At 40.4% G+C, this 20,017-nt stretch overlaps 2 protein-coding genes across 6 annotated transcripts in view; one reads left to right on the forward strand and one right to left on the reverse strand.

The window, feature by feature from the left end:
* FGF14 (fibroblast growth factor 14) overlaps positions 1 to 8,949 on the forward strand; it is a 628,696-nt gene extending 619,747 nt beyond the window's left edge. For all 5 annotated transcript variants that reach the window (XM_025924255.2, XM_086708520.1, XM_086708519.1 and 2 more), the window contains one exon: positions 2,880 to 8,949. In XM_025924255.2, the coding sequence (XP_025780040.1) occupies positions 2,880 to 3,016 (137 nt within the window). In that variant the 3' untranslated portion in view covers positions 3,017 to 8,949. The remainder of the gene's footprint in view (positions 1 to 2,879) is intronic.
* The window catches only part of ITGBL1 (integrin subunit beta like 1), a 210,265-nt gene continuing 197,023 nt past the window's right edge, over positions 6,776 to 20,017 (reverse strand). Inside the window, exons 9-11 of the mRNA XM_025924365.2 lie at positions 18,347 to 18,493; positions 10,716 to 10,829; positions 6,776 to 10,244 (exon numbers count right to left, since the gene is read on the reverse strand). Coding sequence (XP_025780150.1) covers positions 10,153 to 10,244; positions 10,716 to 10,829; positions 18,347 to 18,493 — 353 coding nt within the window. The 3' untranslated portion in view covers positions 6,776 to 10,152. The remainder of the gene's footprint in view (positions 10,245 to 10,715; positions 10,830 to 18,346; positions 18,494 to 20,017) is intronic.

Here is a 20,017-nt window from a genome sequence, read left to right on the forward strand (position 1 = left end):
TAAACGTTGAAAAAAAAATTAAAAAAAAATATATGCATATATATGTACATATATACATACACAGTTAAGTTTTGAAAATTATGGAATACAAGTATTTGCCCATTTTGATGGTATTTAGCTGAAAGTAATCACATACTTGTGAATTATTGTAATTACAGAAAATGAAGGGTTAATCACTTGGCCTTGAGAGAGTGTTGATATCACAGATCTCCCTTCCAACTATGAAATTGTTTAGTAAACTTTGGTACCACCTTCTTATATATTCACTTGAAAACAATGAAGCCTTGGCATTTACTTTGATCAGATTCACAGAGAGCAGACCACGAAGTGTTGATAATTAATCAGAAGCATCTGTGCCTTTCTTATTAAGGATTCTGCCAAAAGTTCCATTTACCTTATCTACATAATTTTTGAGAACTACAAAAAAAAATTGACATGGAGGCATTTCAAAAGTGTTGTCTATTCAAATACTTTTGCTTACCTTTGACAAAAAAGAAGATCTACAGTAACTAAATAAACACTTTCATCTAACTTAGTTTGATTTTCCTTTTGTTTTTTTGTTCCCAGAAGAAAGGTTTAGCCATCAAGAGAAAATGTACACTGGTTTTTTATAATCCATATTCCTTATATAGGAATGAGATAATTTTGAATATTAAAGGTTAATTATTAATTATCTGTGAATGCATAATTCAGCTTTCAGTTCACCTAAGTTTGGAAAACCACTCTTACTGGTTAATACCATCTGTAAGATTTCATCAATAATGACTTACTGTCCCCTTAACTCAATTTGCCTACAGAACAAGCCATTGAAACCTAACTGGTTAGCCACCATGGCCCATCTAGGAAAGGAAGAATTATGCCAGAATCTGAAATATGAGTGAATTATTCTCATTATATGATAGATCATAAGGCAATTAGAGTAGAAATAAGAAATGAGAGAGTTTGGCTATTCTTCCAGAGTAACACCTCTATGATTTGGCCTTATGTTTGTTGATGAATTTTGAGACCATCAGACTCACCAATATTCAAATGCAAGTGAAAAATTAAAAAACTAAGTCTGTAGCCGTTCTAGAAAAATCTTGGTTTATTGGCCACCTCGCTTTGTCTCTTTATATTAACTTTCGTGTTGAATATGAACAGATGAGAATTAACCAAATTTCTAAAATCTTATCTTTTAGCTACATAAATGTAATGAAAATCAAAAGGGACTTTATGTCTCTTAACTGAAGCAAAATCTGGAGACCTGCTATTTTTGTATATCTAGCAGGAAATATCAGAGACTGAGATGAGGTGTAATAATATCACTTGGTATTTGAATCATACACTGAAGAGTTGAGTGTGTGTGTGTGTGTGTGTGTGTGCGCGCGCGTGTGTGTGTGTTGTGCATTTATGTATTTTTCAGGCAAAGAGGAACAGTATTTTCAAATAATTAGCAGACAGAGGTACTCTAAGAACAATTAAGGGGGTATTAATTATAATGACAGAGGTTATCACGTAGTGTAAGTTATAGAGGAGAATTAATTTCAAAACCCCTACAGGATGTAAATTATATGATTGGAAATGTTTATGGCAAATTAGGTACTTGATTAATTATTGATGCTCTGGGGCATTCCTATCTCTTACATAACTTCACCACATAGACAATCAAGGTTAATGCTCTGCCGTTATTGTCTCCTAATTGAATTAGTAGTGAGAGAGGAGAAATCAGACACTGCTTCAAGGATATGGATTAATCCCTTTTACTACCTTGCCAAGTCATTTCAGGCAGGTCTGAAATGTGTGTGCTGCTGAAAATCCACATGCTGCACTGATGCAAAAGAGGTTGTACCACCTTGAGCATGGAGAACGCATATGGTGGTCCATCCTGACCAAACATAGAGTCTCTTCATAAAATATCAGACCCTTTCCAAAGCCTAAAAAGCAGGTTAGACAGCTCTAATTCCTGAGTATTTCTGATGGCAGATGATTTTAACTCAGCTAATTTCCCCCAAGCATCAGTCCCCCTGAAATGTCCTTCTGCAGGATTCCCTAGAACTATTTTCCAAAAACCCACATGAACTGCTGTGATTAACTGAGCCACTGGACACTATTCAAGCAATTGCTCAGGACTTACTCGGGCATCCATCCCACATGCACTCTTGCCATTCTGTGCTTCTGCCTTATATGACATCAATTATTAGGTTTTTAATAACATATCAGAATGAGACATAAAAATACAAAATGCCCCACACATGCCTTCAGATTTTTAAGGGTCTCTTTCCATGATGGTGGGAGAGGAAATCTAAAGAATGATCTCCCACAGTCCCTGGCGTAAGGAAAGTGAGTTATTATTGCTTTGGATAGCTTTTGAAGTTGACGCAAGTGTGATTATGTTGCTTTTGAACCACTTGAGTGGAAAATAATGTGATGATCTAGAGGGTAAATACCAGGACTCGAAAAGATGAATGGGAGTGAGGGGTTTCAGTGTTGACATCAGGGTGCAGTGGAAGGGAAGTGTGAGTCTTCCTGACTGGACAAAGAGAACCAGGTTTGTGCCCCCCCTAAAGGAGATATGCAGATATGTTATCTAAGTGCTTGCCATTGGTGTGTGTGTGTGTGTGTACTTTATATCTGAGCCCCACAAAGAGGCCACTGCTCCTATTTAAACCCTCTCTCCTAGACAAAAACCCACACTCACTCAAGTGCACATATTAGTTACACAAGCTGGAGAATGTGGAGGAAGTACTGTCTTCCGTTCTGGGGCAGGAAATTACTGCTTTAACACAGTAATGCAATGAGGGGTTGCATTACTTCCGGTGTGTCAGGCCTGGCCACTCTTGAACCTAACCGCCCTAATGTCTCCTTTCCTCCTTTCTTCACGCCCCGCCGCCCATCCCCAGTTGCCATGTACCGAGAACCATCTTTGCACGACGTGGGAGAAACGGTCCCGAAGGCCGGGGTGACGCCAAGTAAAAGCACAAGTGCGTCGGCAATAATGAATGGAGGCAAACCAGTCAACAAAAGTAAGACAACATAGCCAGATCCTCACAGGTGTTGTGACTTATTCGTCCTGAGCACAGTTGAGTGATTTATCCTTGCCAGACATTCCTGCTCCCGCGGCTGAGGAGCGGCCGGAAGTAAGCCAATGCTTGCTCTTTGCTGTCTCGAACTTCTTGATTGCAAGTGGATAAATCTTCAACCTGTTGCACCCCCAGAACAAGAAGACACCTGGACAACCAGCTCAACTCAGACCATGGAATGCCCTACCAGATATGGAATGCCTTTTTAATATCTTTTCTGTGACTGTGACACTTCATGTGAATGACATACTTCACAAGTACACTCGATACCTTGCCTGCTGACAGCTACCCATAATCCTTTTTGAGTCCTGTTTCAGCGAAATCCATGTGTTTAAGTTCAATTTTGTAGCACACAAATACTATTGAGTAATTTCTAGTTAGACGCTGTAAACCTGTGCTATTATGGATTTCTCTTCCCCCCGTTTTTACAGGGCTGCCCGCTCCACTGTCCGTGACCTTTTGCGGGGATTGTATTCCTCTAAATCTTAAATGTTGCAGTTGGCTTAGTTCGGAGAGCGATCAGGGAATCAGGAAGCCTTCTCAACCTATTAGTACAAATTGCATCTATAAAGATTAAGAGTGTTGTCTCCGGCTCCCACTCTCAATTAAACACACATATATGCTCTGTCCAGTAGCAGATACTGTGCTCCTCTGGTCGGCGTGGCCGGGGTGAGAAATGGGTCAAACACAGTCCAGGGGAAGCTCTCTGAAGATATGTGTTTGACACCCCCCTATAGTTCCTTTGTGTGTGTGTGTGTTTTATACATATCACAAGCTTACTGGTTAATGGTAACATTTGCCTTGCCCAGCGAGCAAGACCCACTGGTTTTTGAGAAAGTGGGTCCAAAGAACTCTGTAGGCCTTGTAGGCCTGATTAAGGTTCATTTTTTCATCTACTAATCCTCATTATTTGGGAAAAAAAAAAAGAAAAAAAAAGAAAATTCAATAATTACAACCTACAAGAATTGCGCTACCTAAATCCATTTCAGATATAATCCTACCTGTTTTTAATGAACCGAACTGAATGCCATCCCCAGTTTTGGCTGCGTTCCACTCATACTCAGCAGAGCATGGGCAAGGCGGCTGTTGTGTTCTTTTTCTGCAGCAGCAATGCAAACGTTAGTTATAAATTAGACTTTAATATTTTTGGTGTTTAATGACAAGTTTTTAAAACTGGACATATTATTAGGAAAAAATATTTTTTTTAGCTCAGCATGCTGAGTCAGGTACTGTGTATTTCGCCACTCCAAACCTGTAACTCAGCTTCTTGGGGCCCCAGTTGCCCAGTGGCTGGGGTAGAGGTGCCTTGCCATGATCTCAGAATGCAGTCTGTTGAACTATTCTGGATAAAATTCAAGGCAAACCAACACGTTCACACATCAGGTTTTCGCTCCATTCAGTTGATTTGCATTTGTTTTATCTTGCTTTCTTAATTTCCTTTTGCATAATTCTGAGCTTAGGGAAGACAACTGCTAAGAAAGGCCATGAATATAGTTGACCGCACAAGGAAGAAACCAAGCAAAACGTTCGGTATTGGATATAAAGAGTTTCAAAATGTCTGATACGAAACTGTTTGGAAATATATTTGTTAGCTCTGTGTATACTTAATAAAATTCAATGTTTTCTCCTCCGAAGAGTTAACTGAGACCAAACTGAACCTCATTTATAGAAAACTCTATGTGGGATTATGTACTGGCCTCTTGTTATTATTTCCACGTGGAAGGCTGACCCAGTCGCCATTTCCCCCCATCTGCATTGTATTTTCTTGGAAATTATTTTGTCACTGCTTTCCTAAGTCTCCATGACAGCCCTTGCCCGGCATTTAAAAATTTTGGCCTGCTTAGCTGATTAAACATTTAGTATAAATTTAACTGTTTATGCTTACTTCATTTTCATATTGGATTTCATTTTAATAAATAAAAAGTTAGCATAACGTTTGGGTAGATTTATTGTCAATAATGCTAAAGTACGAACATAACAAAATCATTCCTTTGACCATTCTTGATTTCCTGTTACACCATCTTAAGGCCTATCGTTTTCAACAGGATGAGTTAAAATATGTTAGATGAGTTTCATGAACCAACTATTTAGGGAAGACATATATTCTATAATATGTGGCAAACTATGAATTAACTTGACATTCCAATTAGATGGGCTTATACACACCGCTCGCCCCAACTCACACACACACACACACACACACACACACACACACACACACCAAACAACCCCACCTATTTGTTTTTGGTAATCAGCCCTACTTGCTGGTTTTTTCCCACTGCAAGCCTGTTAATTGGTTAAAATTAAGACAAGATTTATTTTTGTAAATGACTGAGACTTATGTAAATGTGCATCTCTGTTTTGTTTTTTATATGAGTTGTCTCTAAGGGCATTTATCCCTATGAATGGATGTCAAATACTTTCTTCTAATATATGTTTAGACATATTGCAGACGGGTCCTTGTTATTTGTAAATTAGACCGTTTCCTCTGTGTCTGGTCTCACCTGTTGCATGGGACAAGGACAGCACTGGTGAACTGCATGTAGTAGGACCTACGTATCAAGAACTGTGGTATGTATTATTCAATTTACATACAAAGAGTTTGTCTGCATTGTACAGTTTCTGTGTTTAATACCATTTGTTGTATTCACACATACAACATACTGAATAAAATATTGATATGAAGGCATATTACAAAACATCAAACAACTTTATGTAACAAAATGGCATCGCTTCACCCACAAATATAGAGAAATATCATGTAAATAAGTTGGTACACTCAATTTCCCCCTTTACCATGCCAAAGAAAATTTTAGCTCTTTGATGATACCTCTCTTGCTATTTTTCTGGGATAAGACTCCACCAGTTTTCCCCTCAAAAATTAAGTTTGCTGTTATTAAGTAAGTGCAGTCTGTCATTATCAATGTTCTGTATAGTAAATCCGATGGAATTCATTTGTATCTACAGACTGTGTGTTTTGTACCTCCATGTACATATGTCAATTGCATCGAGTCTCTCTAATGTCACATTCCTTTTGCATGCATATCTGGTAGGGGAGGGTTATTTCTACTGATCTGTTATGGTAGCTGATGGCTTCACCCATCCCTCAGCAATGCTCGGGAATGTTAATTGTTTTGATATTCCAGGCGACACCGGTTTTATTTTAAGTTTGCTTTCTACAATGTTTTGCTACCACCTTACTTGGAAAAACTGCAGAAGCGATGCAGGTGGTGCACCCTATGTAAAGAGTAAAATGGTACCGAGCACCATGTCCTTACAAATCCTGCAGACATTAGAGATCCTTGCTCTAAATGTGTGCTCGCCCGGAGGGTTTTGGGGTAGGAGGTGGCGTTAGGAGCTCCACACGGGGCCTGCGAGACTCCTGCTGCAGTCCTTCTCATTATTTACCTCCTGGTGAATCCTTCTCGTTATTTACCTCCTGGAGAGTGAGCAGAGTAGTTTTAGCACACCTGCCCAGTTGCTCAATTAATGCCTAAAGCATTAAAAACAGTCAGATGTTTTCGAGATGACCAATGTTAGATTTGGTTTTCTTTTACAAACCAAACCAAAACAAACAACGAAAACTTCTTGTTCCTGAAGTTAGAACGTGCGTATTGCTTCACTTAAGGTTTTAGTCCTAATATTACAGAGAGAACTAATGCTTCAGGGAGAGACCAGATTGACTAAGAGTTCCGTTTTAGAAAGAAAGAAAATAATTGAAAACTATTTCCAATTTTATTTCAGAACAAGACTATTTCCAGGGAAAGCAATTGGCTAAATGCCGATATACCAACATCCAGATGAGAACTGTATCGCTTTGGAGAAAAATACAATTCCCAGCTTAAGTTTCTTAGCTTATAAGGGGATTACACAGGGCCCGTGGACCCTTGGATACTGAGTAGGGCTTCAAAGTTTTGACAGGGAGTCTGCAAACAAAGGCTGAGTTGTGATTTGTTTTGATTTGTTCTCAGTTTTCTGTATCATTCGGTCTAATCCCAATGTTTGCTGGCAGAGATTGTGTTTGTATTTGACGTGGTGGAGGCCATTCCTTTCAAGGTGCTGCAGGCATTTGGATTAGCTGAAAGGTGCAGGGAGAAAATGGGGTAAAATGTCCTCTTGGGTCTTAGGACCCAATTCGAATTATATTGAAAAGTCCTTGGGGAAGAATTCCTCGGTGATGGTTTGCCAACAAGCATGGCGCGTGCCAACAGCAGCAGCAAACGTGTCCTGTCACATCCCTTCCCAACTGACGTTAATCTCCCTGTCACAGGAACTCGAACAAGCCGAAGAGATTCGCACATTTCCCCTTTCACCTGTTACAAGTTGGTTCCTGCCCTGCCTTTGTTTGAAAGAGGGAGTTTTTATCTTAGTAACAGGATTGAAAGTCAAAATACAAAATCACATTGAAGAAGGGTAGGATTTACGTCTTTACATGTAACTATATTTTATTTTTTCCAATTTAAACATGTAAATTAAATAACTTCTTATCTATTGATGTTTGCATTGCTAGAGTCAAAATCACATACACACATATGAAATATAGCAGACAGAAAGAAGTAAAAAGAAAATATTTCTGTTTTAAAAGAAAAATATTCCTTAGAGATTAGGTACCATGTGACTTAGGCTATCACTCAGTTTTGGTTCAATAATTTGTAGCTAAATGAACCCAGAATATAGCTGACTGTATTTCCAGCCTTGTCAAAAAATTTGGACAAATCACATTTCAATCTTCATAGTATAATAATTTCTCCATATTGAAACCTTTTCTCAAAAAAAAAAAAAAAACCCATACATGCTGAGGACATTTTCCTTATATGAAAACATAAAAATTGAAGCCCTTTCATTTTAGTTAATACAAAGGGATAACAAACAGAGGGAGTTAGGAGAAAACTAAGACGCACCCAGGAATACAGGATAAGACAAAGGGAATGAATTAAGGGCATCTCCAGTAGAACATGGCTGGCAAACTAACTGCTCAGCTGGGAGCCACATCCAACATGCGGTCTGTTTTTGTATGGCCCAGGAGCTCAGAATGAGTGTTCTGTTTTTCCTTTTATAGTTCTAAAGTGTTAAAAACAAACAAACAGAGAAGAACACGCAACAGAGAGGTCAGTGGCCCACAGAATCTAAAGTCTTGACTAACTGGTCCTTTATGGAAAGCAGAGTTCTGCAGTGTGGGAAGCTGCATGATGTAGTGAATTCTGATGATTGCACATCGTCCGGTCATCAAAACTGCTACTGAATAATTACAATATGTTTGTTTGAGGCTAAAAATGATTAGATAGAGAGGAGGAAAGAATATCATCTATATGATTTCTGAACTGCTTATATTTCCCTCGTTTTACAAAACTGATATATCAACGGACATACTCAATAATAGAGATACAACTAATATGGTTGCACTTCCATCATCTCAGGATAGAGATAACAATTTTATAAATCTATTAAAGTATGAGAACACTATTAGTACTATCAAAGTCAGCATCAGATAAATTTTCTCTTAAATAACTTTCAATATTAAATTTTTAAGTAACTCGGCAAATGCATATTTTCCTTATTTTTTGGTGATTTGACTTAATAAAGTCCAAGCCATGACTCTAGGATATTTACATCATCAAGTAAAATTTCCAAGTAAAAATTTTCATCTTAAACAATGCGGAAATGATTTTGTTACATTACTCTAGGATTTTACAAAATATAATTCACATTTAGAAAAAAAAGTGGGTTTTTTTAGCTCCAAATAATTAAAGGTTGCCTAAACTAATGTGTGTAAGTAGATTTAACTGTAAATATGTAAGGGAAGTCCTAATTATTGTACATTTTCATAATTCAATGTGAATTTCATACAGAGCAAAATTTCACCATTAAGAAAATAAACATTTTGTTCCTATCGCTGAGTGAATATTTGTAATTTCTACTTAAGACATTTCTAGATTTTTTTTTTTTTTTTATCTTCTGAGCTTTGAGACTGGTGCCATTTGATCACAGTATCTCTTCTTGACTTCTTTGCATGATGCTTTTTCAGTAAATAATCTATGCTTAGAAATAAGAATATTTTAAGGGAAATGAATGCATATTTCAGGCCCATCCTATGTCCGATTAAATATTCTTTCTAAAAGGCAAGTTACCATGGCACAATTTACAATAGTGAGAAATCAAATTCCTTTTACACCTAACCCCTCCCTGCCCAGTTTACAAAATGATCTAGTAACAGAAGGTGCCCCTGAATGCCAATTCATTTTTTTGTTGTTGTTGTTAATCATCAGTAGGTAAATATATATTGACACAGATTGTAAGCAACTTAACGTCACTATTTATTAAAAATGTTAAATTGTACACTTTTCATACTTCCTTCATAAGGGAATCTTCTTTTGTGAATTTAAAGTGAGATCAGATGCATGACTTACTGGCTCAACCTGACCAGTCTTTTTCTTTAAAAAGCACTGGTGATCCAGCCTTTAGCCCCCCCGACACTAGCCCTTGTGCCCGTTTGTCTTTACTGACTCCAAATGGAAATGCTGAGTGATAAGGAATCTGAAAAAATATGATGGATGGATTTATGTGAGGATATATCTTTTCCTTAGATTCAAATGTGGTTTTTTTTGTGACCACTTTTTTTTGTGGCCTTTGTAACAACCATGTAATTCAGTGTTTCTCAACTCCGGCACTATTGACATTTGGAGTCAGAGAACTTTTTGTCATGGGGCTGTCCTGTGCCCTGTGGGATGTTCGTAGAAGCATCTGTGTCCTCCATGCACTAGAGGCCGGTAGCATGCCCTGCCAGCCCACCCAGTGTGACAATCGAAATTATCTGCAGACGTCACCAAATGTTTTCTGGGGTGGCAGAGTCACCCTTGTTGAGAACCACAGGTGTAAATTCTGGAGGAAAAATTCTTTCTGGCCTTATTTACATCAGATTTTTGCCTAACTTGTTTTTTAATGGGTGCCCAGCCTTCACTCAGGCATTCAGAAATAGAAAAACATGCAATAGTCTATTTGACCTGTCCTAGTGGTGATTATACATGGTTTCCTTTGCGTTTATGTGTCCTAATGGTCTACAAACATAAGAATGCAGTCCTGTCCCACGGGGTCGTTAAGGATAGTCTGTGCCGAGCCAGATCTCACACGCATTTCCATTCCATCCGCGCCAGCATTCACAATTTCCACAGCTACATATTCCATTCCCTGCAATAAAATACACGGGGCGGGGGGTCATCATCATGACTGAAAGGCACCAAGTTCCAGTGTGTTACTATAAACCATGCACCAAGTTCAAGTATGTTACTATAAACCATAACCATTCCTAACCAAAACAATTTCATTCATCCTCTGCAGATTTTACTGCATGGCCATGTTGCTATTAACTTATTAAACAGCTATGGGACCTCTGATCCTTCAAACGATTAACAGCACCTACTTGGTAGCACCAACTATGCAGTATCCATTCAGCAGTGACCATCTTGTATCACTCCAGCTGAACTGTCTCTACGTCCCCACTTCGCTTTTAACTTATCTAGCACACGTATCTAACCATCTATCAGGACTTGGTAATTGGGACAGCAGTATCTACCACACACACAGCACCGTGGGGTGGGGGGCCGTTTGTCTTTCTCACAAACCGGGAATGTGGAGCAAACCAAGCAGGTCACACTGCACCTGTGCAAATGAGGCCGTCGTGCTTGTCACAGTCCCTGTCGTCACAGTCACAGAGCTCTCCAGAAATGTACCACTCTTCAGCAGAGCAGATGCACTTCCCACAGTGGCAAGAACCTGAAATCACAAAGGGCATCATCACTAAGGGTTTCTGACTAGAATAGAACATCGGCAACACACGGACAACGGGCTTCTAATAACCCACCTTCCAAAGGTAAAAGTTTATCGAAGAGCCTGTTGCTCAGAGGGGAGCTTTACTTACCGTCATTCATAAAGGTCATCCGGGAAAGGCTTCATTATGGATCTATGGATCTAGACAGTTGCAATTAGCCTTGAGCAAATGTTCCATGGCCTGGGCTGGTTGAAATGTCAATAAGAGCAGAATGTGCTGATTCTTAGAGATGGCCTTCCGTAAAGGTGTTCAAAAATAGATGATTTTTTCCCTCTTTTCTTCTTTTTTTCCCCCCTTAATTGAATCATGTTTTAAAAGTGTCTGCTCTTCAAAGGAACTGAATGCTAAGGTCCATTAAATAAGGATGCATTTTATAATTAAAAGTACCACTAAATTATTGTGCTGTTCCTTTTGGATTTTTGCCTGCATGCTTTTCTTAGGGTGGCTCGTAAAAGTGCTGCACAGGGTGGCTCATAAAAGTGCTCAAAACGTACACACGCTCACTTGTGTTCATGTGACTTATCGGATCTCACCCTCGGGGCCTCCCGCCATGATCGAGGAGACATATGATCCTCCCAGAATGTTCATCTCCTCCGAGGCTCTGGGTCTAACCAACTTTCTCATTACTTCACCCATTTCCCCTTTGTCCTTCCTCCCTAATGAAAAACATACTCTTCTGTTATTAAAACTATTTTGACCTCCTGGAAAACAGTTTTATGAACGGTTATTTAAAAGAAAAGAATATACATGAATTAAATGATGTCACAAAGAGAAGAAAGCTCTCTTGGTCTGCACGTCTTTACACGACAGGCTAAAAAACCCTCACACGGCAAAATTACTTCCATAGCAGCAGTAAAGAACTTTAAAATTAAAACAGAAGCACATATAAAAAGGACCTCCCCTTTTCTTCTGTTTCCTTGGATTGGTTTTTCTTTCCCAGTGTGATTTCCTTTTACTAAATGAAGGGTATCACTAAATTTTTCAGATCAAAAATCAACTTAGGAAAATGTGAAGGAGAAGAAGTATTTTGACGTATTTAACAAAATTCCATATTGCTCAGTTCAAAATGTACTGGGACCAATCACGAATTAGTGCCTCCGTGAAACATTAGTGATTGCAAAATGAGTTAGCAAGCTGGAGGATAAAGCGGTTACAGAAAAGAATTTGCATTTGTCACAGATATCATCAAAGGATTTGTATAAACGTGTCCCAGGCCTTAGGCACTTTGTGATATTTCACGTGGAAACTGGCATATGCATTTAGCTACAAGAATCCCCAATGGCCAAATTAAATGTGTGACATTCCCTGTCACACTTCTCAAGGTAAGGGAGTAGTCAGAATTAGTGATACGCTGACAACTGTGTTTACACTGATTAACTTCTTGCCTAACCACAGCATGATTTCATTTAGTCTAGACTGTTTTCCTGAGGGTCTGGGTTGATCTATACAGTCTTCAGTACAATCCAGACACCTGTCACTTCTGATGAGTGACTGGCAGACTGCTGCCAGTCACTGAGCCTGCTGGTCCATCTGTGAGGGAGGGTGGCTCCTTCCTGGTCATGTCAAGGTACAGTGTTTCCTTACTTTAGAAATCTATTTATTTTCATTTTAAAGACGTTTTTTCAATTTTCTTAGGCACGGAAATGTTCAACATTCGACTGCTCATTTAGCACATGGTTAGCGATCTATCTGCAACAAAGAAAACTTGGGGTATGCCATTGACTTTTCATTGAAATTTCTTCAGAAAGGCACCATATTTAGTGCCTTACTTCCACGAGTAGAGGAAGCTCAATTATTTGAAGAATTTGACTGTTTTTAGTTGTTTCTAAAATAGTGCTTCCTTTACATTGCAAAATTATTTCTACAAACCAGCAGAAGCAAATGACTTTGTATGTCCATGATATTCATGTATCACACCTAGTATATCTTTTTTTTTTTTTTATGGTCACAATTCATGAGAAGATCTCACATTTCATTTTCAAACTTTTCCCTTGATTCTGGAACTCTTCTAATTACTGCTATAGCTGCTGAAATACTTAGCTTCCAGACATATCAAAGTATTTTCCTAACTGGAAAGCTCAGCTAAAGTCAATATAGTAGACATTGATAGATTGTTTGACAAATAAATTTCAGTTCCCAACGTCTACTAGTTACTGAAATACTTAGAATGAAAAATGGGCATTGATTTCTGTGTTCTCTGAAAACTAGCTTTTCTCAGTCAGCATCATCCCCAGCTGTGCTGTTCCTTCCCGTTTATCAATTCTCAGTGCAACTTAGAGGCTGGAAATTTCTTCTACGGCTGGTGAGACTAGGCATAACCTAGCATGTAATAATAAATACGCAGTGGGATAGTTATCAGGACCTCTTATAGCCTTTGCTGTGGAGTGCTCTGGCTGGTTTCACCAATAGCTAGAGGTCAAATTGCCTGTCTTTGCAAAGGGAAAAACTTAGGGAGAAGATTCTGTCAGACGGACATAAGCCACCTGACTGCCAAGAGGTGATCAAGTGTTGAGCTCAGCTGGCCAGCACCCACTCACACGCATGAGACCAGTCCAGCCACAGGGTGCAGCCGGCCCATTTTGGTAGGACTCTCAGGTAGTTACCTCAGGACCACAACATCACTAACCCATTTATTTTCCTTCTCCGTGTAAGGCCCCCAAGAAAGCTCCAATCTCCCTTCTGTGCTTCTTACTGGCTTCCATTCCTGGGTAACCAGCCACATTTTCTCATTTGTGTTCATAACATCCTTAGGACTTAAGAAGGAGAAGGAAATCAAATTCTTCTGCCTTCTTCAAAGATGAGAAAATGGAAGTACAGGAAGGAGAAAAGGATTTCTCATGACCACATGGCCCAGAAACAATAGTTATCCCAAGATTTCAATCTGATGCCGTCTTTTTTTGTACCCATCTACCTATCTATCCGTAATGCCTCTCACAGGAAAAACTTTCATGTCATTTCATGAAAACGAGTTGTGTGTTCTCGGCTCTGACGAGACAGCCACATTGGGTGAGGCAACAAGCCCAAGGTGGGTTTTGAAGCGCCACTGGTACCCTTTCCCTTTCCTGGTGGTGGAGGATGAGCAGGGGTGGGGTAGATGGTGGGACAGGTTGGTGGGCGTGAGCACCGTGGACTTCCAGGGCTGATGTGGGACTCAGCATGTACCCCTGGAGAGCTGGGGGAGACAGTCGATGATCTGCAATTACACTCATTGTCACACAACAGCATCTTTAAGGGTACTACAGGCGACAGCCTGTATCTAGCTTGAAGTTATGAACATAAAAAGGTTACTGTTTACTCCTGGATCCAAATAAATAAATCCCCAAAGAGCCTATGAATTATGTCACATATTCTGCAAAGGTGGCTAAACTCAGGGGAGACCTGGCTCTAAGCTCATCCCTCGGTCATTCACAGAAACAACTTGAGTCTAAGGGCAAGGCACCTTTGTTAGCTGCCCCATTAATAAAGTTGGATTTTCTTTTCCGTTCATCAAGCCTGACAAAATGCTGCAACCAGACATCCCCGCAGGCAGTTTTCACTATTGTACTAACTACTCCATCTGTTATGAAGGTCACAACAATGTATCTTATTTTAAATTTTTCTATGGAGTGATTTATTGTCTTGGCTATCAATTTGTAAAGAAATAAACGCTATTTCTTCATCGTCTCCGGGGGTGACAACTTTATTCACAGCTCACGGGAAGCGCACGTTCTGGACTTGTCTTTCTGGTGGACACACCCGGCTGGCTCTGGGCTGTGAGCTGGCAGCCTTGTGACCTTAGGCTTACCCCGTGCCTCTGTCCCATCATAAGCGGACAAAAAGAAGGGCTCCAATTTCCTCTGTGATAATCAGGGTGAGGGGGTTTCATTTACAAATTTGAGAAAAAGTACACACATTTCTGGTAAGTCCATGAGATTGAGAAATACATGGCCCTAGTCAAGTACCTTGGAACAGTCTTCTCATTTTCGCCACCATGTTAGAAGGCTGTTATGTTAGTCTATCTCCTACACTACTTCTCCTGTGGTTGTTGGGGTGGAGATGGGATGGCATCCTTCGTGGGGACAGGAAAAACTCCTGTAGCCCCACTCTCCTCTGTGCCTATGGTTTCATGATCTTGGTTTTGACCCCTCTTCCTCCATAACCCTTCCTCTATAATCTGATGGTTCCAGAACAGGAGGAGAGAAAGAAGCCCACAGTCAGCTGCTGCCTACAGTACGCACGTCCACCATCAACACTAACACCAGCCTCAAAAAGTACACCCTCCAGGCAGCTTGTACATTCCCCTTCGAGTTTAATGACTCTAAACCTCTCCACTCACTGAAGGATAAACAGTTTAGACAAATATACTTTCAACCCTTCATTGATCTCTGGATATATTTCCATCACCCAAAGCAAACAATTTGAAAAGGCATCAAGCACAGAGAGATTTCCTTGTATTGTTTTGTTGTGTTTTGTTTCAAGGAGATGCCTTTGGGTCAATATTTAGTCAACGTTTTTTGTTTGTTTGTTTGTTTGTTTTGCACTTTCTACATTTATGATATTGGAAAGTAAGACCCTGCTCAGAAAGTAATGGCTTTAAAAAGGATGTTCATTTCTTCAAAAGAAACTACTCCTCTTTGTATGAAATGCAGTTTAGGAATGACAGACTGCTACTGATGTTTGGCTTTGTGTTTTCTTCCTGTACCTGTAGCTGGATATGACTTAGCCAAGGCCTGCTCGTGGACAATGTTGATGATTCAATAGCGTATCTAGTAAAACACACACAGACACACACAGACACACACAAAGTCGCTGATTTTTGAAGTCAACAAATATAAACAAGCATACTAATGTTTTCTTTTTTAATTTTTTTAATGTTTATTTTTGCGAGAGAGAGCGTGTGCGGGGGAGGGGCAGAGAGACAGGGAGACACAGAATCTGAAGCAGGCTCCAGGCTCTGAGCTGTCAGCACACAGCCTGACGTGGGGCTCGAACTCACAAACCGTGAGATTATGACCTGAGCTGAAGTCAGACACTGAACTGACTGAGCCCCCCAGGTGCCCCAAGCATATGAATGTTTCAAAGCAGATGGGCATCCTCATTCTGTACAATTTCTATAAAAAATTAATATCTGTATTCCAATGATAATGCCATTATGGAAGACCAACTAAAAAATTCTAAGCTTTAGGGCTCTGTGTTTGGAGCTGTACTCAGAAAGAAGAAATTTAGGGGCGCCTGGATGGCTCAGTTGGTTAAGCATCCAATTTCGGCTCAGGTCCTGATCTCACTGTCTGTGAATTTGAGCCCCGTGTCCGGCTCTGTGCTGACAGCTCAGAGCTTGGAGCCTAGAGCTTGCTTCAGAGTCTCTGTCTTCTTCTCTCCCTGCCTCTCCCCCACTCACACTGTGTGTGTGTGTTTCTCTCTCTCAAAAAAAATGAATAAACATTAAAAAAAAAGAAAGAAGAAATCTAACTCAGGTTAATCATTCTCACTGCTTTGTTATATGCAGGACACTACCTTCTGATCTGGTAACATTTCTTTTCTTCCCTCCTGCTTCCAACCTCGAAGGCTAATTCCATCCCACCTCCTTTCCTGTTTTCTTTGTCAATCTCCTTCTCCACCATTCCTTCCCTCACTTTTGCTTTTCCCAACAGAGCTCGAACCTAAAGCAAGTGTTTCCAGGAGCTGAAAACCCCTCCTCCCCCGAGAGCCAAACTGGTGCTAGATTCCTCAGGGAGTTGGAATGAGAATGAATTTGTTAAGAGAATAACCAGGGAACAAAGAGGTTGCTTTAAACCCATTGGGTTGTCACCTGACGGCTGTCACTGCATTAGGTTGAAGGCATGGCCTCCTTGGCAGACCACGGCAAGCACAAGGTCTCAAACACAGCGTTCCTGGGAACCAAGGGCAAGCACGGCTGTCTATTAAAATTGAGCCTGTTCCAATTTTCAGCCTTCCTCCAGGAACCACATGTGGTCACAGCATTCCATCTGATTTTATCTCTGGAGTTATGCCAAAAAGCCTCTTTGCACCCGATAGCGTTGGCCTTTGGCGATGGGTAAAGGAACAGCCACTGTCCAGGGGCACAGCCCCACAGCACCTCCTGCTTCAGAAACCCCTACCTCTTATTCAGCCATTCTCTTTGCTTGACTCTGTCTCCTTCAGAAAGATATTTACGTGCTAATCCAGACTCAGGGTAGGCGTTTCATGTCCAGTAGCGCCTTGTCTGAAAAGGAGAGGGAGAGGGCTGTCTGTTCTGCGAGGAGGCCACTGCATTGAAGAAGCTGGTCCGCTCCATGCCATCTAGTTCCACGGAGGGCAGCTCCGGAACATTACTGAGAATCAGGCAAGCTTCCAGAGCCTTCCTGGTGTTTTTCTAGGCACTGGCAGGGAGGAACGTGACAGCCTCCTAGACGGGCCCATATGCACCATGAGAGGAGGATTTTTAAAGTCCTTTCCAGAATTTATACAGAAACATCAACATCAAGGTATCTGAAATGTAATTTATTCATATTCTGTCTCAGAAAAAAAATCTGTTCTGCTTTTCTCAGGCAGTGGGGTGGGTGGGGTGGGGGCAATGGGTGAGACTCTTCTTCTCGAATTTGTTTCTCTGATAAATGTTTGAGCTGGTGGCTCCTTTTCAATTGACTTGCAAATTACAACTTCCATGCAAGCTTAATTTGATATATACATATATATATACACACACACACATATATAAATATATATATACATACTATACATATATACATATATATACACATATGTGTATATACATATATACACGTATATATTATAATATATACTATACATATAAATATACTATACATATATATATATACTATACATATATATATATGTATACACACACACACACACACACACACATACATGTTTGGTTGGAATATTAATGATTTTTAGGCCAAAGAAAATGACACCAGAATTTGGGGATACATATACGCTTCTTTTCCTTTTTTTCATGAAACAAAATATTTATTTCTCTTTTTGTCTTTCTCCCACCCTCAAGTGTCCCCTCCTCCACACACCCATCTACCTAATCTAGCTTCTGAAGTTCCCAAAGTCGTGCTTGTTGGCAGTTCAGATACTTGTGATCCCTTTTCAGAGTTCTGGGCTGTGCTACTTCGCAGGTGAACTCAACAATTACCCTTTTGCCTTTTTTTCACTCCATTCATTGCTCATTGTATCTTGTTGCCTTTTCTTCTTTATGCAATTATTAGTTCTGTGTCACTCAGCAATGAGGATATATACAAGCGGCTGAGGCCCTTTTTGCAGGAAAACCTTCCCACGCGTTTCATTTTCTTAGATCCCAAACTTCCTGCGGTTACCTTTCAAGTCTGAAGTCTGGTACAAGCAAGAGTGGTTTTCATTCCTGCAAAACGCAGGCGTGTAAAAGGTTGTACGTGCCGCTGTACAGACCATGTGTCAGAACAGGGACCCAGTCCAAGCTCCGGCAGGAGATACTCACCCTTCCCCGAGCACAATATGCCATCTGCTGATTCACACAAACTCTTGCTTTGTTCCTCCGTCATGTTACACTTCCGCGGGTGCTGGCAGAGCGTCCCGAACCAGCCTCTGTCACACACGCAGCGACCACAGGAACACGTGCCGTGGCCTGCGAAGCAATCGTGGGGTGGGGGAGGGGCGGCGAGAGGGGGAGGTGGGTAAATATCCAGCTGAATCACAGTTTTTAAGAAATATGCAAACCATAGGACCTCATTTCCTGTCAAGCCAACGTGCTTTCCTTTATACAGACTCAATTTGGCATGTCATTGTTGAAAAGAACTCCACAATGGAGTTCCGGATTAACATACTACATTTGAATGCAGCATAGGAAATGGACCAAGAAAGAAAGAAACCTTGAGACAATTTAAAATGGAGTTTCATCAACCTTTCTTGGTACCAAATGCTTCCTCATTTGCATTTTTGTCAGTACGACGTCTCGGTGCGTTTCCTAATTGTACACACCAGGGATGTCCAGACCAGTTTGCAAGGCTGGTCACGTCACCATCGCTTGCTGCATTTATTGACTGCTCTCCTATTGTTTACTAATAAAAAACAAAAGGTTAACTTCCAGGGGAATGGCTTATGGCCATCATATTACTTTGTGTACCTCTCCCCTTACTAAGAAGAACAGATGTTAGTGTAAGTAGATTTATGGTACAGATGTTAAAAACAGCCTGAGGCTTTGACTCCTGTCTGGGAATTTTTTTCCACTTGTTTTTGTCATTGGCTCCCAGTTCTGGGGATGTTTGTCTTTGGCTGTGTATACAACACCGTATTTATGACAGTCATACACCGGCATAGAAGTCTGTCTAATGGCCGCCAACACCCCCATTACACTGTCACATCGTCCCCTTTTAATTTCTTATTTCCAACCAATGCTTTATTCTTTTACCTATATGCACAGCACCTTACAGCCAGATCTCCAAACAGAACCACCAAAAAACTATCTGTCTGGCAAAATTGTACTGATTATGAACAGAGCATTTTGCTAGGTACCAGGGCATACCAAATCAAGCATGGCAGTGATGACAGTTTGAACTGCTACACAGTTTAAGGTATACACTTGGCATTCATGGGCACTTTCTTCTTAAAAAGTCTCTCCTAGAGTGGTTTTCATGACATTGGACGCCCCTTCTCCTCCCAACACTTCTCTTTTGCCCATTTTCCCACATTTTTTCCCCTAATCCCATTGATGTGGGTGTTCCCTGATTGTCTATTTATTTTAATTTTATTAAATTAAATTAAATTAAATTTTTATTTTCATTTATTTACTTTTTGAGACACAGAGACAAAGTGAGTGGAGGAGGGCAGAGAAAGAGGGAGACAGTATCCCAAGCAGGCTCCACGCCACCTGTGTAGAGCCCGACATGGGGCTTGAACTGACGAATTGTGAGATCACGACTGGAGCCAAAACCAAGAGTCGGATGCTTAACCGAGCCACCCAGGCACCCCACTGTCTATTCTTAACCTTCTTTTCTCTCTCTCTGATCTCTCTTTTGAAAAAGTCATAAATCACAGGCTGTCAGATAACTGCGATAATTACTGGGCTATATCTCCAGCCTCTAAATTCCTCCTAAAGGCCACTCCCGTGATTCTTACTCTGTATTCCACTAGTATCCAAACTGACACTTCT

This window comes from Puma concolor, chromosome A1 (genome assembly GCF_028749965.1).
Source record: "Puma concolor isolate L17-30 chromosome A1, mPumCon1.1.hap2, whole genome shotgun sequence".
Classification (NCBI taxonomy): Eukaryota; Metazoa; Chordata; class Mammalia; order Carnivora; family Felidae; genus Puma; species Puma concolor.